This window comes from Archocentrus centrarchus, unplaced genomic scaffold (assembly GCF_007364275.1).
Source record: "Archocentrus centrarchus isolate MPI-CPG fArcCen1 unplaced genomic scaffold, fArcCen1 scaffold_58_ctg1, whole genome shotgun sequence".
Taxonomy (NCBI): domain Eukaryota; kingdom Metazoa; phylum Chordata; class Actinopteri; order Cichliformes; family Cichlidae; genus Archocentrus; species Archocentrus centrarchus.
Genome location: NW_022060279.1, coordinates 444,178 through 469,056, shown reverse-complemented (window position 1 = coordinate 469,056; position 24,879 = coordinate 444,178). Strand labels below are relative to the sequence as shown.

Below are 24,879 nucleotides of genomic sequence, written 5' to 3'. Positions count from 1 at the left end.
GATTACTGCATACAAAGAAATGAAAGAATTAAAACCACATAATTTATGCATCATTTATAGTGCTGTGCTCTCAGGGGTAAAGTGGACGTTTTTGGTCAGCACCTTAGCTACCACTACATAACAGGAGCGAGCATAAAGGGAGTAATGTGTTGCAGGTCATTTCAATGCAATGTTTCTAAATGCTCAACAAATATCAGCAAACACACAAAGTGTGTACAGTTTGTCACACAGTGTGTCTGTGAGCTGAAGGAACAGCTGCTGTGGAGAAAAGAAAGAGAAGTTCACTCAGAGATGGAGAAAGATGTAAGAAAGAGAAGAGCAGAGGAGGAAGAGAGGTTACTGGTCACTGTGGTGAGTTTACTGTAAATCTCTGTGTTGGACTGCCAGCAGCTGTGGTGTTAATGGTTAGTGTTACAGTGTTACATCAAGTGTAGCAGAGATGAGTTTGAATCTGACTTGATGATGCTGAGATTCATTCAGTGAATTCCATCTTTATGCCGTCTGTATGCTGTCAGTATACAGAAACAGTGTACTGTCAGTGTAGGGCAGTGGTTCTCAAATAGTGGGGCGCGCCCCCCTAAGGGGGCGCGGTGCGATACCTGGGGGGGCGCGTGTGACCCTGGGGAACAGGCTTTTTTTTTTGGGCCGTACTAGTATAAAGTGTAATTGCGCATCCTCTACAGTAGGCGGCAGTGGCGCTGTCATTGTTACAACAGGTTTGCCTTGGTTAGCAGTGTTGAGTCAACAGAAAGCTCCGACTGCGTTCTGTCTATAGCCTCCGTTATTCAACATAACAACCCCCAACATGAAAAAGTTTTTAACAGGGATGAAAAGAAAAGCGGAGAGAGACAAAGATAATGAGACAAAAGAAAGTCACCCGAAAGCTAAGACGAGAAAATACGACGAAGCGTATTTAGCGCTTGGCTTCACTGTCACTACAGTTGGAGAAGAGGAAAGACCGGTGTGTTTGCTGTGTCTAAAAATGCTCGCAGCGGACAGCATGAAGCCAAATAAATTAGCGCGTCACTTAAATACGTTACACTCCAATCACGCCGGTAAGCCGCTAGAGTTTTTTCAGCGAAAACGTGCTGAATATTGCCAACAGTCATCCCGCTTTGTGAAGGCTACTTCAGTAAACCATCGAGCGCTGTTAGCATCATATAAGGTGGCGTACCAAATTGCGCAGTGCAAAAAGCCCCACACCATAGCAGAGGAGCTGATACTGCCTGCAGCATTAGACATGGTCTCTGTCATGCTGGACGACGCCAGTGCAGCAAAACTAAAAACTATCCCTCTGTCCAATGACACTGTCGCCAGACGTATAGATGACATTGCTAACGATCTTCATGAACAGCTGGTAGATAAACTCAAAGACAAACGTTTTGCCTTACAATTTGATGAAGCAACTGACAGCAACAAAGACTGTCTGTTTATTGCTTATGTACGTTTTGACTTGTCAAACTCCCTGTGTGAGGATCTACTTTTTTGTAAATATGTCAGAGACAGAGCCACAGCTGAAGAGCTATTCAAAATTCTGGACTCCTTTTTGACTGAGAATGGGCTAAAGTGGGAGAACTGCATTGGTGTTTGCAGTGATGGTGCACAAACCATGGCAGGGAAGAGAAAAGGACTTAGGGCTCTCATCAAGACAGCCTCACCTCATGCTGAGTGGACACACTGTATTATACACAGAGAAGCACTTGCATCCAGGCAACTTTCCCCTGAATTAAGTGAGGTTATGACTGACATCATAGGTGTAGTCAATTTTATAAAGACTAGACCACTAAAAACAAGAGTCTTCTCTGCCATCTGTGAGGAGATGGGAGCCGAACATCAAGCTGTGCTCTATCGCAGTGAAGCAAGGTGGTTGTCACGAGGAAAAGTCTTGTCCCGAGTTTTTGAGCTCAGAGAGCAAATAAGAGTGTTTTTTGAGCAGGAGCACAAGTATGAAGTGGCAGAAAAATTTTGTGATGAGAACTTCCTGGGAAAACTGGCCTACCTGAGTGACATATTTGGAAAGCTAAATGAACTGAATCTACAGCTTCAAGGGAAAGATAAACACCTCCCTCAGGTCACAGACAAGATTAGCTCTTTCACCCGAAAGCTTGCAATGTGGGGCAGGCAACTTGATGAAGGAAACACCGATTCATTTGAGAACCTGCATGAATTTGTGGACACTAATGACTATGATGCTATCTCAGTGATTCCACACATTAAGCAGCATATTTCTTCACTGATTGGATTCTTTAAAAAGTACTTCCCTGAAAACAGTTCCCAGTATGACTGGGTGAGAGACCCTTTCAGTGCACCAGCTCCAACTGGTTTCAGCTCTGCAGAAGAGGAGCAGTTCATTGACATGACGTCTGACTCCACATTGAGACTGAGGTTCACATCACAGACACTCAGTGCATTCTGGCTGAGTGTAGAGAGGCAGTATCCACTCTTAGGGGAGAAAGCTATAAGCATTCTGCTTCCTTTTTCAACATCTTACCTTTGTGAGATTGGCTTCTCTGCTGTTGCTGCACTGAAGACCAAGTACAGGTCCCAGCTAAACATTGAGCAGGAGCTGAGAGTTGCACTATCATGCTTCGAACCTCGCTTCGAAAAGCTGTGCACTGCAAAACGTGCTCATTGTAGCCATTAAACCTGACTTCCTCCTCATTTTGATCAAAAAAGAAAGAAAAAATGAGCACAAATTGTTTAATTCATTTTTGTTTTGTAGGTTCAAGTGTTTTATATATTGTGCTCCTGAGTTAATGTTGCTGAACTGAATATAAATTAGTTATTATTTTTTTAGTTTTTGTAGTTTATTAGTTATTATAATTATTAAATATTATTTATTGATTTGATTTAATTTTGCAATGGTGCAATTAGTTGGTCAAACATGTTTACAGTTTAAACAAGGATTTATTTATTTTTAATTTCAGGCAATGATGCACAAAATCTTTTCTGTTGCAGACTTAAAACACGATTTAATAAAGTTATTCTTTGTAAGTTTGACCATATGTCTTTCTTTTTTCTTTTCTTTAATGTTAATAAGGATAAAATGTTATGCAGAGATGGATAGTCACAGTGGGGAGTGGGGGGCGCGAATAGTTTTCTTCTTGCTAGGGGGGGCGTAACAGAAAATAATTGAGAAGCACTGGTGTAGGGGATGGAGATCAGCTCAGATAGCTCAGGAAACACTGGGTTACATCTTGTTCAGTCCAGCTGTGTAAATCCACACAGAGCCTGATCACAGCCTGACACAAAGGAAATCTACTGAAGCTCACAGTAGAAATTATTGACTCTTTTCCCCACGCTGAGCCACTACAGATCTTAGGGTTCTCCCACCTGCTGAATCCCACTGTAACCCCTGACTGGACTCATTTTCAGGTGAGGCAGTCACCCTCTACAATGTGGGGAAGGCCGAATACAGCTTTTTTAAATTATCTGTTTTTCTCTGCTCATGTTCTGCAGAACGGTGTTCAAGCTAAATGCATTCATTAGAATTAGAATTTAAAATTTGTATTTTCTTGTAATAATAGTTTTATTATTATTACACCTTTGTGCACCTTTGCCACCGCTGCTCTGGGTCATTGCTTGTGTTCTCCTGTGGTCTTCTGAAGTATAATTACTGTATATGCTGCGCGTGAAACGTGCAGAGTTGAACGTGATGACCCACAGAGCGGCGGATGTGACGTGCAGAGGAAGGGGAGGGGTTGCCCTCACATGTGATTAGTGGGTGTGTGTTGTCGTTTCCTCTCATTCAGTGCGACGTTTTATTAAAGTTGTAAGATGGCGACGGTGCATCTGAGGATCGGGGACCTAGTGTGGTGAGTAACCTTAAACACGGTTGAACGCTCTTGTTCCTGCTGGGGCTCCTACAGTAGGGCTGCGTTAGTGCTGCTGGCAGTGACGGTTCTCGGTGGCGTTAACAAATGTAATTGTTGGAAGTGTTTCCCGTGCTGGGTTAGTTGGTAGTCGACCCAAACAAATCGCTAACCAAGCTGACTCAGCCAGCAGCCGCCGTTAGCTGCTGGCTAGCGGACAAGCTGCAGTAAACGTTTAAGCTACATGATGCTCTCAGTCACAAACGGATCTTTTACGGTCAGGTTTCTTTGCCGTTGTGTTTCCTTGCAGTGCGTCGTGTAGTGGGAGTGTTGTGGTCTGTGACGGGCTTTGCTAGCAGCGTAGCTGAAACGGATGTCTGCGCTCGGCTTCCGTGTTACTGCGGGCGGTTATGTTCACAAGTGTCCCGCAGAGCCTGGGCTGACACATCTGCGCGTCTGTTTGTTGAAACTGATTTCGCCGCCGTTGAGCCAGCAGCAAATCAAGGCTGACATATTGCTCCTAGAAAACAAACGACGCAGCTGCATAACCTCGTGTAACCGGAGCAAAGAACTTCATCTGCGGGAGCGCATCCACGCACACGGCGCCGCTCAGCATGGGTGCTGGATAAGGAGAAGCACCCCTGAGAGCCTGTTGAATTATACTGTTAAGTCTGTTAGCTGAATATAGCGGGCCTGTTTCTAGGGCAGCAGCTTTGTGCCGATGCCACTCTGATCTGACACCACCAAAGAATGACTCCTTGATCAGACCTCGGCGCTCACTGACAATGTTAGCTTTTCATTTCTGTCAGCGTCCAGTAGCCAGACTGGTTAGCAGAGAAATGAAATGCTGCTGTTTCCGTGACCTGCTTCTGCTCCGTGCTAAATGTGTGCGTCTTATTTCAGGGGGAAGCTCGGTCGTTACCCACCATGGCCAGGAAAGGTAAGGAGGCACAGCTTCTCTCCGGTCGTTGAATTTAAATTCTAGCCTAAGGAAATGATGCTAATGTTACACCAAAACACTCACTCGTGTTTCAGATAGTGAGCCCTCCCAAGGACCTGAAGAAGCCCCGGGGCAAGAAATGCCACTTTGTGAAATTCTTTGGAACAGAAGACCAGTAAGTATGGATCATCAGCTGCCTGTTCTGGCTGACCATGCACTGCCTTTTCCACCTAATATGGAGGAGTTGTGTGTCTGTCCAGTGCCTGGATCAAAGTAGAGCAGCTGAAGCCGTACCATGCCCACAAAGAGGAGATGATCAAGATAAACAAAGGAAAGCGCTTCCAGCAGGCTGTTGATGCAGTGGAAGACTTCCTAAAGAAAGCAAAGGGGAAAGAACAGGTGAGGCATGTCCTCTCACACCTGACCCGCCTCCTGGTGAGGAGAACAATGTGCTAAAGTTGTTCCCACGCACCACATGCACAGATTTCAGGTTGTGTATTGACTTCTTGAAAGAATTCACAGATGTAGATGAAATGTATATCACCTGAATCACAAAATAAGACAAGCTTGTCTGAGAATTTAAGGAGAGATTTGAAATTCATAGCAGCACCACATGAATGCCAGTCCAGCCGAATTTACAGATTGCTGTTTGAAAAACTCACACTGGCATAATTAATGCCAGCGTTTTATTATTTTATCTTTATATTTTTCCTTATCCACCATCATACACAGAGCAACATAGTGGCATGGCAGACTGTTTCACACAGCCTTGCTTCAGACCAAACTGACTGCGAGCTGGAATTAAAACAGAGAAATGTGCTGGGAAAGGTCAGAGGAGGGATGGAGAGCCTGTGTTTGTGTCTCTGCATACTCCGAGCCTCTGACCCATGTTCAGTCAGGAGAGGCTCTCTGTGCTTTTTACTGACTTCTGGGTGAACCTAGTAATCACACTAAAACATCAGAAATATGGCACTCGACCTGTAGGAGGTTAATGTGGGGCAGTCCTCCTCCTCCTCCTGTACCAGTGCTGTTGTAGAGGTTTTGTCTGAGTGGTAACACCCATTGTTTAGTAGAACAATTTATGCTAGCTAACGCTAGTGTAAACGATACAGAGCTGTGGCGATGTCACTGTTCGCGTGCAACACAACCAATACGGTGAGCGTAATGGGCCATAACTGGTGCAAAGTGTGGTTCATGATTGATTCACAACACAGTTTAAAATGTGTCCAGTTTGCAGCCGATCGCAGAGCCGGGCTTCCTGTCGAGTTTATTCAGTCTGTTGTGACCAGCTCTGATGCTACGCCCCCAGCAGACCACAGCAAAGTACTGCACTCATTAAAGGATCTCAGCTGCCTTTTAGAAATAGAGTAGGGCTGCAACTAATGATTACTTTGGTAGTCAAATAATCTGTCAGTTATTTTATTGATTAGTCATTGATTATTTCAATCTTCCCTCACCTGTCCAAGCCTGCCTACCTGTTAACATCACCTTGTTCTCTTCTCACAATTAAAATAGTGATCTATAAAAATACGAGTTTGAAACTAATCAAATGTATTTTTAACATTAATGTGAGCATCACGATAAATATCAAATGAACAATGCTGATTAAAGTGAAAGCAATTTTTATTTTTAAATGAAAATATAATGTGCAAATAAATAAAAATGGCCTCTGTCCAAAAGTTCAAATAAGGCTTCAAATTAAATCAAAAAGATTTTTCCGTCCAAAACAGCTGAAGCGTTTACAGATGATTCAGTTCATACAGAGGTTTATTATTCAGAATGAACGCTGATTATTAATGAAGAAAACAAATAGGAGCCATCGTAGCTGCTCCTGTTGTCCTTCACTCGTTAGCTAACATCACTGAAATGACGGTGCTTAGCAAACATCATCCGTGAGCTTGTTTCCGACAGGTAAACTAACAGAAACATACCTGTACAAACATTAACAGGTATCAGCGACGTGGCGGTTTAAACGCTCAGCACTGCAGCGATGCTGCCGTGGAAGGAAAGCTCTGCTCTGCATTCAGCTTTATTTTGGTTTCTGTCAAATGCTCCCACACCTATTCCTACGTTTCCACCACAGAGGTGCTCGTGCCAGTGCTGGTGTTGGTTTCAATGAACCGGAGAAACGCTTAAGAACGGGCCCGCGTTCCCACCGCGTTTCTGTGAACTGCTCCTTTACGTATGAGTGTGGGCGGGTCCTCGTCTGGACACGGACACGCACAAACGTGGGAGAACACGCTCCCCTTTCTGTGCTGCAAATACGTTTTAGGGTCCAAACCAAACTACTGCAGCATCTGTGTGCAGCACAGAGGGAAACACAGACAGCGATTAGAGCAAGACAACAAGTACGCACTTTGTGTCCTTTTATCTGTGATATGAACTGATACAAAGCAGCAAGTTCAGCCTTAGAGCCCAACCTAATTCACAGCCGTCAAAATCGCGTTGCTGTAATACACACTATGCAGTGAAATAGCGGTAGACAACTTTATGTTGAGAGTCACACCCTTCTGCCACTTTCATCACGCGTTCTTGGTTCGAGACCAGCTAGCTTGTGGTGCCGGAGTTGAACCCGTTTTTCGGCCGAGCACCGAGTGCATTCACGATGGAAAAAACCACTGAACGGTTCACATACTGGCACCGGCACCCAGTCGGTGTAAAAAGGGCCTCTGACAGTCTCTCTATTTTCATTCGTTTACTCCGCCCTCCTCTGTTCCACCATGTTATTCGGTATTGTTCAGTATTGTTATTGGCAGACAATGAAGGCAATACTGCCCCATATCTTCCTGTAGTGTAGTGCAGTTACAAAAGCAAGTGGTTTTAGAATATGACACGTCGACATTAAAATTCCACATCAACTAATTTTTGTAGTCAAAGTTATCGATTATGGCGACAAATCGTTGCAGCCCTAAAACGGAGCCTGCGCAGCTCCTTCTTGTATACAGTCTGCGTTGGTGTTCAGCTCAGCATAGCTCCCAGGTTTCAGACGACCACTTGCTAATTGGGGTAATGGTGAACGGTTGAAATTCTCAGCCTGGCACAGCGCTAGGCGACTAGAACCCTGCAGACACGTTCATGTAGCCATCCTCTTCCTCCTCTTCATTCCCTGTGTACATGTATGCGCCTGCCTGGTGCAGAGTTGTCACACTGCTGAGACCTTTTGTTAGATGGGCAGCACAGAATGACAGTCTGTGTTTTTGAAAGAATTCAGACGGCAAAGGAGACTCAAAAGGAAAGAAGACGCCCACCAAGCCTCTGAAAATCCTGGACGAGGATGACGAGGACCTCAGTGCCCTAAAGGACCCCTCTGAGAAGGTCAGTCCCGACACCAACAAGTCAACACTTTACTGAACCAGTTCAAGTAGTTCACTGCTGAACCTTAGCTCCTCAGTGCATCGAGCCATCAACACTTCCTGTCACTGTTGTTTACTTTTATTTTTTTGAATGACACTTTTGTTCTACAGTTTATCTGGAATAAAGCCACATGGACTGATTGGAATATAATTGTAAAATTGATCACATCCAAGTTAAATTAGGTTCTTTGTGACTACAGAAAACAGTCCAGTTTGGAGAACTAGTGCGTGTAAAAGTGCACCGTTGATTTTACCTGCTAAAGTGTGGTGGTTAAAAAAACATCCTGCTCCTTCCAATGATAGAGAAACACCCCACCCCCACAGCAGACTCGGACCTCTGCACATTGATTTGAAGGTGAATGTGTGTTTCTTTCCTTCTTAAGGACTTAACTGACTCTGACCCCGAGCCATCAACTATTGAGAGGCTGGGGGCTGGACCGGGCTCAGGATTCAAATGGGAAAGCAGCGTAGGTGAACGCCCCCTTCCCACCAAGCCTGCCTTGTCTTGCCTTCTACCTGACCTTAACCTTTGGCTTTAATTCACCAGCAACTGCAGACCTTTCCCTTCTGACTTGTTTGGTGCTCTGTATAGACTGCTGAAACTGTTTGCTTGGTGTTGTGCTCTTGAGATGGTCAGCAACCCTGTTTGCAGGGGCTCAAAACCAGGCTGAGGTTTGGTTTAGTTGACTGACAAATACGTCTGCCTGCTTCCTAACCTTCCTGTGAGGCTGTGGGTGTAATGAGGGCCAAGCTGCTTTTTGGGACCAGGGTTGATGACCACTCTGAGTGAAAAACCCTTTAACAAGTTTGTATGTGTATGAATGGAAACAACTCACCCCTAAAACATGGAGTCAGTGACTGTTTCTTTATGGCAGTGAAAACATGTTCACAGCCGTTACAGCTCAGGTTGCTCCTGTGTCCAGTTTGGAAATCCATCAGTGATGGAAGCGTACAGTAGTACCATCAGAGGTTCAGAACCCCCCCACCCCAGTCACTGTGAATTCATGAATGGGTGGGAGTGTCCAAACCTTTGACTGGTACTGTACATTATAGCATTTTTTTATTTTTATTTTACCAGGAAAATCCCATTGAGATTTAAAATCTTATACAACTGGCCCACACAGTTAGACAAAAACAAACGTGTACAACAATTAGCATAGAAGTGAGTTAAAATCATTAGAAAATGGAAACATTTATATTCAACCAAAATATCCTCAGTGAGGACCCTTGGAGCCAGACTTCTGCATCTCAAACTCTTTAAAATGGTCCTAAAAACATTTAGTGAGAGCAGCTATTGATGAAAATGGAGCAGCAAACTGAAAGGATTTTTTCCCAAGCTCTGTCTGAATTTTAGGCACCACCAATAAGAAGTAGTCATGGGAGCAAAGAACACACACACACACACACACACCGTGGATTTCTGATGGATGTACCATAGAATATACTAGTGATTCAGTCTGCGGGTGGACAGGGACCATCAACTTTTTAAAGCTGGTGATGAAATGCAGAGCTCCAGACAGAGTCCAGTGACTGTAAACACTGAGAAGATGCATGCATGTATCTAGTACTGGTGTAGCTGCAGCAAGTTTTTTGGCTTGAAGAAAGGCGGGACTTGATTCTAAAATAAAAACCCAACTTTAATTTTAGTCTTCTAACAAGTTGCTGAATATGGTGCACAGGAGAGCACATCATCAGAACCTAAATATTTGTAGATACTGAGATACTCGTCCAGACTGAAGGGCTTACAGTGCTGATAGCTGAATGATCAGGTGGCTTAGCCTTTGCATCACAAGGTCATGATGTTGCTCTCCAATTCGAAGGATGGTTCTTAGAGGAAGCAGTGCACCCCCCTCCTCTGAGTGAATGCAGTGACTGCCAGCTGCTCCTCAGCTTTCATGCTGGCTGTTTCGCTGTTAACACAATCGACCGATTTCATCTTTGTCCGTTGTGCTGGGCTGAAATCACTGCTTCTTTCACTACTTTGTTTCATTATTAATGCAAGACCGGTTAATTCAGTTTTTGTTAAATGGCTAAAATGGAGCAATTTAAGCATGTCTTCCTGTACGGGTCTGTTCAAACTAAACTGGTTATACTTACATAGAGAGGAACTCTGGGTTTCATTCATTTTAATAGGAGTATGATACTGTAGGTACTAGAATTAAATCTGCACTGAGCCACTGTGGTACAACCTGTTCTTTCCATAAAGAGACATTTTTGTATCCCATTCTTGTGCAGTTCTATAAAATTCCACAACTTTAGTTCACTTCACAGGTGCTGGCTGGTAGAGTTGCACTGTATTCTCTTAATTGACCCAACCTATGAGTGTCACTTTACACTTCATAAAGCATACAGCAGTTTACTGTTGCAGCATCCCAGGTGGAAGTGACCGTTAATTTCATTAACCCTGCAGGTGATATTTTGCAATAGTATGAATGCAAAATAAGTGGTTGCTATTTCTTATTGATTAAAGATTGTACCGGGGCCCACTTGAACAGTAGGGTCAGGTGGGCTTCAGTTGCATGGTTTGCATGCAGTGTGTTCACACCCCATTACAGATGTCAGTGCTTCCTCAATGACAGCTGCCTCCATAACAAGGAATGAACAAATACACTGCTGTGCAAAACTCTTGAGCCTTCATTTCTTTACATTTTGCTTCTAAGGAGCCAAACTTTTGTAACTTTTTAAAGTGGTCTTGAGCTGTAGTTCTCCAGCTTTTTCCCTCCTTTTCAAACCTTGTTCCTGATCATTTTTAGAGGAATGATTTTTTTTTTTTTTTTTTTCAAATCCACCTGTCATTCAAGCAAGAAAAGGTCCCTAACTCAAAAGATGAACCAGTGTTGTCTACACAAACAATGCATTTCTATGAAAAATGCCAAACATAACAGTTTGACAGGCATAATAAAATTTTTGCACCAACAGGGTGATTTCCAAAGAGCTGTTGGCATGGTGTGCAGTGTGTAATTCCTAAGGAAGTTAAACGGGGGGGGGGGGGGGGGGGGGGCAACGAGCACCTAAAAAAGAGCTTTGAATGGCCTTCAGTTCCTGAAGGCTGCTTAACACTAGAACACTAACATCGGGTGATTTTTTTTTTTTTTTTTTTTTTCTCTCCTCCCTCACGTGGAAGTGAGAGCGACGGTGTTACACATGTTACTGTTCTAGTGTTGAAGAAATGACAAAGCTTTTTAAGAGAGTTCAGGCAGGCTGAATAAAGGGAGTTGTACCAAATACTGACTTTCAAGCTTGTTAGAATTGTACAAACTCTTTGGACTTACATACTGTATTTCCCTGTATGTGTGTGTACATGTTTCAATACATTGCTGCAACCATTTTCCAATCAAAATGTGAAGAAATGAGGGGTGACTCTCAAGACTTTTGCACTTTACTGTATGTGACAGGACAGTGTGTTGCTGCTTCCCTAATGAAGCCAGAAATTCATAAAATTATGGAACTTGTGCTCTGCAAGAATGCATGTCAAAACTGTTTGTGTGAAAGCGTGAGCAACAGGAGTTGAGACAAACTGATGCACGCTTGGGCCTTGATCATTATGAGCAGTCTAAGTGTGGACAGCGGGGGTGTGGGGGGCATGGCGCAAGACAACCCTGCCTCGTGGGACTACACCCTTAATGTGCTGTAGTTGATGCTGTTTTTACCTCAGATTTGTGTAGCATTTACAGTGAATACAGAAAGTGTTCAGACCCCTTTAAATTTTTCACTCTTTGTTTCATTGCAGCCATTTGCTAAAATCAAAAAAGTTAATTTTATTTCTCATTAATGTACACGCAGCACCCCATCTTGACAGAAAAAACAGAAATGTAGAAATTTTTGCAAATTTATTAAAAAAGAAAAACTGAAATATCACATGGTCATAAGTATTCAGACCCTTTGCTGTGACACTCATATTTAACTCACATCCTGTCCATTTCTTCTGATCCTCCTTGAGATGGTTCTACTCCTTCATTGGAGTCCAGCTGTGTTTAATTAAACTGATTGGACTTGATTAGGAAAGGCACACACCTGTCTATATAAGACCTCACAGTGCATGTCAGAGCAAATGAGAATCATGAGGTCAACTGCCCAAGGAGCTCAGACAGAACTGTGGCACAGATCTGACCAAGGTTGCAAAAGGAGTTCTGCAGTGCTCAAGGTTCCTAAGAGCACAGTGGCCTCCATAATCCTTAAATGGAAGAAGTTTGGGATGACCAGAACTCTTCCTAGACCAGCCAAACTGAGCAATCGTGGGAGAAGAGCCTTGGTGAGAGAGGTAAAGAAGAACCCAAAGATCACTGTGGCTGAGCTCCAGAGATGCAGTAGGGAGATGGGAGAAAGCTCCACAAAGTTAGCCCGCATAGTTTACCAAAAAACACATGAAGGACTCCCAGACTATGAGAAATAAGATTCTCTGATCTGATGAGACAAAGATTGAACTTTTTGGCGTTAATTCTAAGCGGTATGTGTGGAGAAAACCAGGCACTGCTCATCACCTGCCCAATACAATCCCAACAGTGAAACATGGTGGTGGCAGCATCATGCTGTGGGGGTGTTTTTCAGCTGCAGGGACAGGACGACTGGTTGCAATTGAAGGAAAGATGAATGCGGCCAAGTACAGAGATGTCCTGAAAGAAGAACTCTTCCAGAGTGCTCAGGAGCTCAGACTGGGCCGAAGGTTCACCTTCCAACAAGACAATGACCCTAAGCACACAGCTAAAATAACAAAGGAGTGGCTTCACAACAACTCTGTGACCATTCCTGACTGGCCCAGCCAGAGCCCTGACCTAAGCCCAACTGAGCATCTCTGGAGAGACCTGAAAATGGCCGTCCACAAACATTCACCATCCAACCTGACGGAACTGGAGAGGATCTGCAAGGAAGAATGGCAGAGGATCCCCAAAGCCAGGTCTGGAAAACTTGTTGCATCATTCCCAAGAAGACTCATAGCTGTACGAGCTCAACAGGTGCTTCTACTCAATACTGAGCAAAGGGTCTGAATACTTATGACTGTGTGATATTTGAAACAAAGCGTGAAAAATTTAAAGGGGTCTGAATACTTTCTGTACCCACTGTGAACACAGACAGTACTTTGTTCTTCGGGGGTTTCTGTAGCATTGTAGAGTTCAGGCAGAGACGTGTAAATGAGGAGCCTTTGTGAATTTTGACTAGCTTTTCATGCTCAGCTTGCTGCTCTAGCATACAATCAGACCATCTTTAGGCCGTGGGTTGAACCACTTCTAGATTTGTTACCAGGAACATCACAAACAGCCACATTGAAGCCCTGCATCAGATCATTGTGCCTGTCTGAACACTCATCCACTGAACTCTTATTGTGTTGTAGCCTGTGAAGGATGACCCACATTTTCATCACTTCCTGCTCAGCCAGTCTGAAAAGGTAAGCAGAGGCATGTTGGTCAACATTGTGATGTTTACACTTTGTGATTTTTCTTTTTCAAAACCAAGAATTGGGTGCACAAGTTTGAATTCATGTTGGATTTTCTCTGATCCACGCAGGGTCTAAAGTCTACATACAGGCTCAGATGTATGCATACTCCCCCACTAATATTTGGTTAAATGTCCCTCAGCACGTTGCACCTCGACCACCCTTTTCGTAGCCATCAAAATCTTCTGGTATAATTCTGGCTGGATATTTTTACCACTCTTATCAGAATTAGTAGAGTTCATTTCAGTTGGTTCATTTCCTGCCATAGGCTTGGGTCTTCAGCATAGTCCACAAATTTTCGATTGTGTTGCAGTCAGGAATGTGGGAATGCCATTCCAGCAGCTAAATGTTAGCCTGCTTTATCCATTCCAAAACCACTTCGGATCTGTGTTTGGGATCATTGTCCTGTTGGAACACCCAACAGTTTCAACTCTGTAGTTGCTGATTTGAGGTGAAGTTGAGTCTGCCGCCGCCTTTATTTCATCCACTCTGTAAAGTGTACTAGTACCACTGGCAGCAAAGCAGTCCCGGAGCATGATGCTACCACCACCACACTTGACAGCTGGTACAGATTCTTAGGTTTCGAAGCTCACCTTTACTTCTCCAAACACCTCTTGTCATTGTGGCCAAAAAGCTCAATCTTTGTCTCGTCTGAGCATCAAATATTTCTCCAGAAGCCATTTGGCTCATCCATGCGGGCTGTTGCAAATTTCAGTCGTGCTTGAAGGTGTAGATTTTGGAGGAGGGGCTTCTTTCATGGTTGACACCCCCTCAGTCGATGGAGATGTAAAACTGGCTTCACTGTGGACGGTGATGCTGGTGTCCCAGCAGTTCATGGCAGGCTTGAGTCTTGGTGGTTCCTGAGTTGTTCCTGAACATCTTAACCAGTTTCCTTTATTAATCCCCACTGGGGAACTTCATTTGTCCAGCAGCAACTACACACAGGTGTACATCACATCACAAAACAAAACAAATCACACCTAGTATAACCAGACAGGAAGACATACAGGGGTTGGACAATAAAACTGAAACACCTGGTTTTAGACCACAATAATTTATTAGTATGGTGTAGGGCCTCCTTTTGCGGCCAATACAGCGTCAATTCGTCTTGGGAATGACACATACAAGTCCTGCACAGTGGTCAGAGGGATTTTAAGCCATTCTTCTTGCAGGATAGTGGCCAGGTCACGACGTGATGCTGGTGGAGGGAAACGTTTCCTGACTCGCTCCTCCAAAACACCCCAAAGTGGCTCAATAATATTTAGATCTGGTGGCTGTGCAGGCCATGGGAGATGTTCCACTTCACTTTCATGTTCATCAAACCAATCTTTCACCAGTCATGCTGTGTGTATTGGTGCATTGTCATCCTGATACACGGCACTGCCTTTAGGATACAATGTTTGAACCATTGGATGCACATGGTCCTCCAGAATGGTTCGGTAGTCCTTGGCAGTGACGCGCCCACAAGTATTGGGCCAAGGGAATGCCGTGATATGGCAGCCCAAACCATCACTGATCCACCCCCATGCTTCACTCTGGGCATGCAACAGTCTGGGTGGTACGCTTCTTTGGGGCTTCTCCACACCGTAACTCTCCCGGATGTGGGGAAAACAGTAAAGTCGGACTCATCAGAGAACAATACATGTTTCACATTGTCCACAGCCCAAGATTTGCGCTCCTTGCACCATTGAAACCGACGTTTGGCATTGGCACGAGTGACCAAAGGTTTGGCTATAGCAGCCCGGCTGTGTATATTGACCCTGTGGAGCTCCGGACGGACAGTTTTGGTGGAAACAGGAAAGCTGAGGTGCACATTTAATTCTGCCGTGATTTGGGCAGCCGTGGTTTTATGTTTTTTGGATACAATCCGGGTTGGCACCCGAACATCCCTTTCAGACAGCTTCCTCTTGCGTCCACAGTTAATCCTGTTGGATGTGGTTTGTCCTTCTTGGTGGTATGCTGACATTACCCTGGATACCGTGGCTCTTGATACATCACAAAGATTTGCTGTCTTGGTCACAGATGCGCCAGCAAGACGTGCACCAACAATTTGTCCTCTATTGAACTCTGGTATGTCACCCATAATGTTGTGTGCATTGCAATATTTTGAGCAAAACTGTGCTCTTACCCTGCTAATTGAACCTTCACACTCTGCTCTTACTGGTGCAATTAATGAAGATTGGCCACCAGGCTGGTCCAATTTAGCCATGAAACCTCCCACACTAAAATGACAGGTGTTTCAGTTTCATTGTCCAACCCCTGTAAATGCACGTCAGGAAGAGGTGTTGTACAACCTTACAGCAGGAGGAACAGAGGACCTCCTGAACCTCTCAGTCCTACAGTGCAGCAGAGGAGCCTGTTACTGCAGCTGCTTCTCTGACCTGCCACAGTCTCCTGCAGTGCTGTAGTTCAGGATGGTCTGCATAAGACACCTCACCCTCCTCTCCACCAGCTCCCCCACGTAGTCTGCTCTCCCACCCATCACAGAAACACACTTTCTGATCAGCTTATCAAGCCTGTTGCAGTCTTTTGCAGTGATGCTGTTTCCCCAACAAGTCACCGTGAAGAACACAGCACTTGTCACAACAGAATGGTAAAAAAGTGTGCAGGAACTCATTGCAGACATTAAAGGATTTGAGCCTCCTCAAAAAAAAAGTCTGCTCTGTCCTTATAGGCTGCATTCATGTGCACTGAGCAGTCCAGCTTGTCAAGATGGACTCAGATATTTATAGGACTGAACAACTTCAATGCTCTCTCCATCAATTACAACGGGCTTATGGGGAATTCTCTGACAGAAGTCCACGATCATCTCCTCGGTTTAGGTCCTCTTCCAGACCATGGCACAGTGGTGACACATCCAGATAACTTGTACTTGCGTACAGTTAAAGTGATGATCCTGTAATCTGCATTTAGAAATGGCTCCAGTTCAAATTCTGCCTTTTTTATGCTGTCAAAGAGAAACTGCCAGGTGTAGTCAATCATGATCATTCACGAGAGGTTAACAGGCCTTGTTACATTAAGACACCGTAGAAACTGCCAGCACCACTTATGAAGAGTTCAAAGACATCATGAAAAGTCCCAAATTGCCATGACATTCATGTCCATGATGAGTGGATGGAAACTTCTGACCAGATCACAGCTGATGAAATTCAGTCTTTGGTGTAAGACTGGTTTAGATATCAGATTTAAGATGATGGCAGTGCCTGTGTTGCCTGTGTTGCGTTCAGGCTCAGTTGGCTCCAGTCAGCCTGCAACACTTAAACTAAACATCAAAGTTAAATGTCCTCAATTGCCTGCCTAAGTCTAAGCTGTTTAATATTAATTAAAAAAGATCAAGTGTGGTTACAAAGCATGCACAAATAACAGCTCATCACATAATTAACTGGTAAATAAGTCTAATAATGCCACCTCAATATAATTTTGCTGATTACCAGTTCTATAAAGAATGTGATACAGATGATGATTTCCTCAGTTTCATCATTTTTAAATACCATCTGTCCAACTTCTCACTTTGCTGGTTTAGCACGTCAGGACAATGAGTGAGGGGCTGCTGGCTACACTGGGGATATGTGACTATTAATTTATGTGAAAATAAAATATGGGATCTGAATTATACCTCTTAGAAATGGCTCTTAAATATAAGGTGCATCATTTTTACTTTTGTTTTTCTGTGTGCACTCACAGCCAGCCTCATCAATGGAACCCATCAGCAAGCGCCTGAAGATCATCGAGGAGGTAAAGTGAAAGTTTGATATGAAATGCTTTTTTTCTGCTGGCAGAGTTTTGATTTGCTTCAAACTTGTAATGATTGTGTTCACTGGCAGCATTTCAGGAACACAGTCTGTTGAATGTCTGGTGCCTTTGAGCGTGATTTCCACAGATTTGCTTTTGATCGTGCAGGTCACGGGGTCAACATCCATCCAAGCAGCAGACAGCACAGCTATCAATGGCAGCATCACACCCACAGATAAAAGGTGTTGGCACAGCCTCACTGCAGCGTTACACCACAGTGTTCTGAAACCTGCCAAATGTAGCCAATCAGAGCGCTCACGGGACTCATTTTTCATGTTTTGGTTTGTGTGTTCTTTTGTACAGAATAGGCTTCCTGGGTCTGGGGTTGATGGGTAGCGGCATCGTTTCCAACCTGCTGAAAATGGGTCATATCGTCACAGTGTGGAATCGCACCGCAGAAAAGGTACCATCATCAGCCCCCATTCATGAGACGGCCTTAACATAAATACATTTAATTTGTTTGGAGGAGATCTTGATAGGGCACCTTTTTAACAAAATGTCAAATCAGGTGTGTGTGTGTGTGTGTGTGTGTGTGTGTGTGTGTGTGTGTGTGTGTGTGTGTGCGCGCTTGCTGCTCCTGATAATTCCTCCCTGTCATGTTTTAGTGTGACCTGTTCATCCAGGAGGGGGCGAGGTTAGGCCGCACTCCTGCAGAGGTGGCCTCCATGTGTGACATCACTTTCTCCTGTGTCTCTGACCCTAAGGCTGCAAGGGATGTGAGTACCACTCAAATGCAGTGAAATGCTCATTAAAAACAGCACAAGAGACACGGCAGAAAGAGATGAAAAGTAAAATTCAGAACTGGACCGTGAAGGAGCTCCATTGGTGAATCAGAGAATTTCAGAGCAGATGTGAAATGTAACTGAGGTCAAAGGTTATTTAGAATCCCGATATATCAGCATCATTTCCCAAATGTTGCCAATACAAACAAAGACAGCAGAATTTTATTTGAAGCAGTTTTAAAGGTAAGGTAAAGTTTTACCAGAGCTCATCAAAAGATTTTCCATCTGTTTCCAGGCAGACTGACACATGCTGGAGGTTCATCTGCTTCACCTCTAACATTAAGTGTAAAGTATGTGGCCCACTGTAGAGTGTTTTTCTTTTTAGTAGTGGGCGATCACCTGATGACCAGCCAGGAGTTCCCAGCTCGTGTCAGCAGGCTGGTCCTGCCTGCACACTTCTTTGTGTTAATGTCATGGACGTCGGATTCACGCACTGACGAATGTGACCAAGCTGTTAATTTAACAGCTTGATGATCTGACAGGGGTCACGTTTCTGTTTTCCACAGCTGGTGTTGGGACCCAGTGGAGTGCTACAGGGAATCCGACCGGGAAAATGCTACGTAGAGATGTCGACGGTAGATCCAGAGACCATCACAGAGCTCTCACAGGTACACACCAACATGAAGCCGTAAAATAAAATGATCCTAAAACTTCTTACTGCTGAACTGTCTTAAACCCCCTTCTTCATGGTTAGAAATATTTATAGGAGGAGCACCTGTGAGTGTTTGAGTAGTACTGGTAAATTCTTACTCATTGTTTGAATGTCAGGTAATCACATCACGGGGCGGCCGCTTCCTGGAAGCTCCAGTGGCAGGAAGCCAGCAGCTCTCCAACGACGGGATGCTGGTCATTCTGGCAGCTGGTGACAGAACGGTCTATGAGGACTGCAGCAGCTGCTTCCAGGCCATGGGCAAGACCTCATTTTTTCTGGGTACGAAGAGTGTAACTGTGTGCAGGCAGATCAGTGCACTTGTTTTGGCAAAAACAAGACCTTGAGACTGAGACGAATTGTTTGGCAAGTTGTCCTTATTGGAGGTGGGCACAGAAGGGACACAGCAGACAGTGACATGGAGCAAAGGTCTTAGAACAAAGGAATTATTATTATTATTATTATTATTATTATTCACCTTTGCCCGTCAGTCTGCACGAACCCATATCGACAACATCAAAACATGGGTTCTGTGGTCGTCTTCCAGGCGAGGGGAGAGAGACAGGACAAAAGACACTGTGGAAGAGAGACAGAGATTAATAACTAATGCAGAGTGGGGTATAAACAGAGTAAAAAGAGGTGAATGAAAAGAAATAGTGCATCATGGGAACCCCCCAGCAGCCTAGGCCTATAGCAGCATAACTCAGGGAGGGTTCAGGGTCACCTGATCCAGCCCTAACTATAAGCTTTATCATAAAGGAAAGTTTTAAGCCTAATCTTAAAAATAGAGAGGGTGTCTGTCTCCTGAATCCAAGCTGGGAGCTGGTTCCACAGAAGAGGGGCCTGAAAGCTGAAGGCTCTGCCTCCCATTCTACTCTTAAGTATCCTAGGAACCACAAGTAAGCCAGCAGTCTAAGAGAGAAGTGCTCTGTTGGGGTGATATGGGACTATGAGGTCTTTGAGATAAGATGGTGCCTGATTATTCAAGACCTTGTAGGTGAGGAGAAGAATTTTTAGCGTTGTGGGCATTTCTGCATCACTAAATCCTAATAAATGGCAGCACAGTGTTGCCTCACAGTGAGAAGGTTGGCAGCATGGAGTTTGTATGTTCTCTTTGTTTGTGTGGGGTTTCCATTGTGGTGTCCTCCCACAGTTCAGTGAAATTGTTGTGAAGGTGTAAAATTTATCATAGGTGTGAATGTGAGTGGTGTTGGTCAGTCTGTGTGTGTGTTACCCTGCGATGGACTGGAAACCTGTCCATCGCCTCTCTTCCTATATGGGACAGGCTCCGTCAGCTGACTAGGAAATGATCAATCGTCTACGTTCCTTCCTTAAAGAAAACTAGAACTCCCACTGTGTCCTTAAATCTTCATCCCACCCAAGACGTCACCTCTCTGAACTAAAGCCCCCTGAAACGTGATTTAGGTCCATCAACACAAAAACAAATAAACTTGACATTTTTTTTCACTGTACTTACACAGCAACCTCATCTTTGAGCTGCAACATTCTTGACTCTGTGTGTGTGTGTGTGTGTGTGTGTGTGTGTGTGTGTGTGTGTGTGTGTGTGTGTGTGTGTGTGTGTGTGTGTGTGTGTGTGTGTGTGTGTGTGTGTTAAGGTGAAGCAGGGAATGCAGCCAGGATGATGCTGATTCTCAACATGGTTCAGGGCAGCTTCATGGCCACCATTGCAGAGGGGCTAACCTTGGCACAGGCCACTGGCCAATCACAGCAGACCTTCCTGGACATCCTCTGCCAGGGTCAGATGGCGAGCACCTTTGTGGACCAGAAATGCCAGAGTAAGTCAGCTTTGTTCATTTTCATAGTTTGGTGGTTTTCACATTTGCCTGACAAGTGAAAGATCAGGAAGGGCATCTGAAGAATCTGCCCACTCAAATGTAGTGTAGCGCCCCCTTTTGGTTTAGTTTTAAGTCTTCACTGGGAAGGATCAGTGACTATTCAAATACCGTACTGTGCTTATAATAACCTTTCTTTCTGCCTCTTCCAGATATTTTACAGGGTAACTTCAAACCAGACTACTATCTGAAACACATTCAGAAAGACCTGAGGCTAGCCATCTCCATGGGCGACATGGCCAACCATCCAACCCCAATGGCTGCAGCTGCCAATGAGGTACAGCTCTGATTGTTCCTCCATGTTTGTCTCTAGGGTGTGTCTGTCATTCTTTATTTTTCTTTATAGAAACGATTTTTTTTCCCTAGCTTTTCTTTTAAAATAACTTCATTGTGCAAAACAAGTCACATTGTTGCTGTTTTTGCTCCTGTGCAGGTTTACAAGAGGGCCAAGGCCCTGGACCAGTCGGACAACGACATTTCTGCTGTTTACAGAGCCTACATTCACTAGAGCGAGGTGTGGCCCAGCCATGGACCACAGTCTTCAATCCCTTATTTCTCCCTTCTCATCCAAGTTTTTTTTTTTTTTTTTTAGTATTATTTTATTTTAAATTCTAGTTGTTTTATTTCATTTCACCCCAGTGCCGGCCGCGTTACCTGCTCACAAGTCCTGGGATTGTAATTCCATGTTTTAGAGGCAACATTAAGCAGTGCACTGACTGTACGGTGGGAATTTTATGCTGTAAGAATGCTTCAAAAAAGGCTGAACTACTGCGCTCTGCAGGGCCACGTTGCCGGGTTCATTGTAAAACCAGTGTAAGTAACGCGGGGCGCTGCTGTGAAGCTAGAGAAATTACCATGTGGATTTGAGCCCTAAAATGTTTTAGTTTATTTCCCGACCCTTGTGTTTGATAGTGTGATCTTTGCCAGAAATCCATGAGAGTAAACAACAACATGCCACTGCATTGCCTTAATATTGTAACCCTCGAGTCGTTCAGTTCAGAGTATTTATTTATGCCTCTTTCCAGCTGTTGTTGGTGCAGTTTGCTCATAGCTTCTTTCTGTGTGAGACCACATGATTTATGCTTTTCCATGAGTGTTATGATTCGTCTTGAAGCAGCAGATGTGCTGAGGCCTTAAAATGCAGCAGTAATTGAGATTTCCGCTCCATCCTTTCTTTTGGACAAGTTCTCATTTCTTCTTTAACTAAACTAGATCAGCCCCCTCTGAGCTGACGCTGAGCTCGTAGTGGAGCCTCTCGTGTCAGACGTGTTCGTTTTTTAAAGGATCGTGGTTCAGAGTTGAAAGTCGGTTTTGGACTGCGGTGGGATGAAAGTATTAGAAACCAAACTAAGGAAAGGTTTCAACATTGACACCTAAAGCTGTAGAATTAATCCCACACACAGTTCAGGCTAATGAACATCTCATTTCAGATAAACTGTTTGTTACACGGCTGTGCTCTCAGTCTGGGCCTCAAACCAAATCTGTTATTCATTTCTTCCACTTTGCATTCAAAACTGAGAGCAGATGGTCACATGACAGTGGGCAGCAGTTTGAAAGGCCAGCTCTGTTTGATTAGACCTGATTGATTAATTTGACCAAGCTTGTGACAGATGCTCAAAGTGCTGATCATTAAAATGAAATGCCAAAGAGATTTCTGAGCTCTCAATTACGCAGTTTGTCGACCAAAGAACTCTGGAAAGGTGATTTTACACTAGAAAACCCTGAAACTTGGTCTCAATGTTTCAATGAACAAATCATTGTTTTAATCTTATATTTATTTCATGTTTTGACTCAAATCTTTGATTGCCGCTGAATCTGTTTTCTTCTAAGGGCAGAAAGCAAAGTAGTGAAGTCCAGATGGTTTTCAGTCCAGCCCGGGTGGTTATGGTTGTTTGAACACGCACGCTCACACACACACACTCACACACAGTCTGTGGAGCAGCCGGTTTTGCTCCGTAGCTGCGGGGCAACATTTCCCTTCCACACATGGACTCCTCAGGATTGGGCGGTGGGTTTCAGCCCTTTCCAGACGTGGAATACGTAACACGGACGCTTCATCAGGCTGACGACGTTCTGTCAGACATCTCTCTCACACTCACACACACACACACACACACACACACACACACACACGTAAGTGCAGAATTGTTTTAGGTGTGTTTGGGACTACAACTTCTAACATCTATACTACAGCACTGTTGTGTGACTCGAGTTTCTTTCAGTCGCACACACTGAATTCAAAAATGATATGAAGCAAACCATTCCCGTCTGATAAGGGCTTACTGATCTTCATTGTGTTCTATTTTTATTTTATTGTGTTGGTGCCTCAGTTTTCGACCCTGTGAAGACCTGCATCAGTGGCCAGCATACACACTGTTCCAATCAGTTGTTCAAAGTTCTGATGGATCTTCTCTGTATCCAGTCGACTAAGGGAATTCTACTAATTTAAGGTGTCTCTTACGTTTGGAATGAGCTGCAGTTCATTTTGTCTGATTTTAAGTTGTGAGTCGGGAAGTGCAAGAAGAGTGTGCGTTTGTAGCTCCAGGTCCCTCTGCTGTTCTGCTATAACTTGTCCAGTATGACATGAAGAAACCAAAACGGAGGAGGGTGATCTTCAGACCTCCCCACGTGATTTTCCTGCAGGAAAAAAGGTCCTCACGGTGATTTGTTCTTCATGGTTTTCTCATCTGAAGCTCTCAATGAATGAGTTGGTCAAACAGTAGTTTGGTTGTGTGGTAGGAATCCAGCGTTCCCTGAGAAACGTTTTGTTATCCGAGGTTAGGTTTTAATTTTGGTTTCTCCAACACGCTCTCGAGTTTAAAGAGCTGTTTTTAGAAGATGTAAATAGCACATTAGGCTAAGTAGGGTTCCTTTTCTATCTACAGTAATCAGGATTAATGAAGAAACTTTGGGTTTTCACTCTACAGAGCGAATGTCTAACATCTGTGTTTTAATACTGTAGATTGTTCAGTTCAAATGTAAATGGTTTATAAATATATGGCTTATATAATCTGGCTTATTATTGCGATGAAATGACAATGACTTGGATCCCATTGATGGAAGGTGGATGGAGTTTGGATTTGGGGATATTTATGATTTTGTGTACATGTGGAAATACCAAGACTTTTGTGCTGTTTAATAAATCCTAAACTCCTAATTGGTGACGTGTGTTCACTGCCTGTTTTATCTTTAACAGTTTAATATTACTAGTACATTTGAATTTGATGATCAGGGAAATGTGACCTGTAGTGTCAGATGCGTTGAGTGGTCAGTAAGACCAGAAAGCACCTGACTGTGCACTACTAGCAGTATTTATGACCACAGTGTAATCATCTTCTGACGGCTGCTTCCAGCAGGATAACACCATCCTCTCCAACTGGCTCCTTGAACATGACCCAGAGTTCATTGCACTTAAATGGCCTCCACAGTCAGCCCATCTCATCCTAAAGCAGCACCTTTGGCATGTGGTGGAACAGGAACCTGCAGAAACTGTTATGTGATTATGGACTATAATATCAGGAATGTTCCCAGGCAGGATTGACTGGATTTGACTCCTGGACTGGCCCAGTTTTTCCTGCCCTGAGCTTGTGAATCCTGGGATTTCTACATCTAGTATATTTATAATTCTGAATCCAAAACAGGAACCTGCTGTATTTCACCTTTTTCAGCGCTAGACAGGACACAACTGTTCATGCCAAATGCCAGCATATGAAGAGGCATCTCCTGAGTGGCCACTGCTGTCATCTTAACAAATACAAAAGGACCAAGGGCAGAAGCCCCAGCAGACCGATCCCTGGCTATCAAGACTGGCTACTGGGATATAGAATGTCACCTCTGGTGGAAAAGGAGCCTGAGCTAGTGTGTGAGGTTGAGAGATACCAGCTAGATATAGTCGGGCTCACTTCAATGCATGGCCCAGTCTCCTGGAGAGGGGCTGGACTCTGTTCCAGTTTGGAGTTGCCCTCAGTGAGAGGCAATGAGCTGGGTGGGTATTCTTGTACCCCCCCCTTCCAGCTTGCTGCCTGTACGTTGGAGTTCTCACAGGTGGATGAGAGGGTTGCTTCCCTGCGCCTTTGGGCCGAGGAACGGGTCATGACTGTCTGGTAACTGTCTTTAAACGGTATCTTTTGTCGAGTTTTTATTACACAATAGTCACTCTTGCACCTGACAGAGTATGAAAAAACTGAAACTAATGAAAACTAAGCATTAAACCAAAAAATAAAAATGAGCAAAACCACTCTGAAAACTACCTAAAAAGACAGTAACT

General features: G+C 44.1%; 2 protein-coding genes across 5 annotated transcripts; both read left to right on the top strand.

The window, feature by feature from the left end:
• The first annotated feature begins 1,240 nt into the window (after positions 1-1,240).
• Positions 1,241-2,644, top strand: LOC115777598 (zinc finger BED domain-containing protein 5-like). The gene has a single exon (XM_030725507.1). The coding sequence runs from the start codon at positions 1,241-1,243 to the stop codon at positions 2,642-2,644; it is 1,404 nt and encodes a 467-aa protein (XP_030581367.1).
• A 1,044-nt stretch (positions 2,645-3,688) lies between these two features.
• Positions 3,689-23,776, top strand: glyr1 (glyoxylate reductase 1 homolog (Arabidopsis)). 4 transcript variants are annotated; one of them, XM_030725527.1, is made up of 16 exons: positions 3,689-3,815; positions 4,716-4,752; positions 4,848-4,927; positions 5,013-5,151; positions 7,957-8,067; positions 8,489-8,572; positions 13,435-13,488; positions 17,221-17,271; positions 17,437-17,510; positions 17,632-17,731; positions 17,934-18,044; positions 18,617-18,718; positions 18,879-19,041; positions 20,376-20,555; positions 20,765-20,889; positions 21,046-23,776. In XM_030725527.1, exons 1-16 carry the CDS (start codon positions 3,778-3,780, stop codon positions 21,118-21,120), a joined length of 1,524 nt encoding a protein of 507 aa, XP_030581387.1. In that variant the 5' UTR covers positions 3,689-3,777; the 3' UTR covers positions 21,121-23,776. The 4 variants fall into 4 exon arrangements, with proteins under 4 accessions (XP_030581387.1, XP_030581388.1, XP_030581389.1 ...); XM_030725528.1 differs by lacking the exon at positions 8,489-8,572; XM_030725529.1 differs by lacking the exon at positions 17,934-18,044.
• Positions 23,777-24,879: the final 1,103 nt, after the last annotated feature.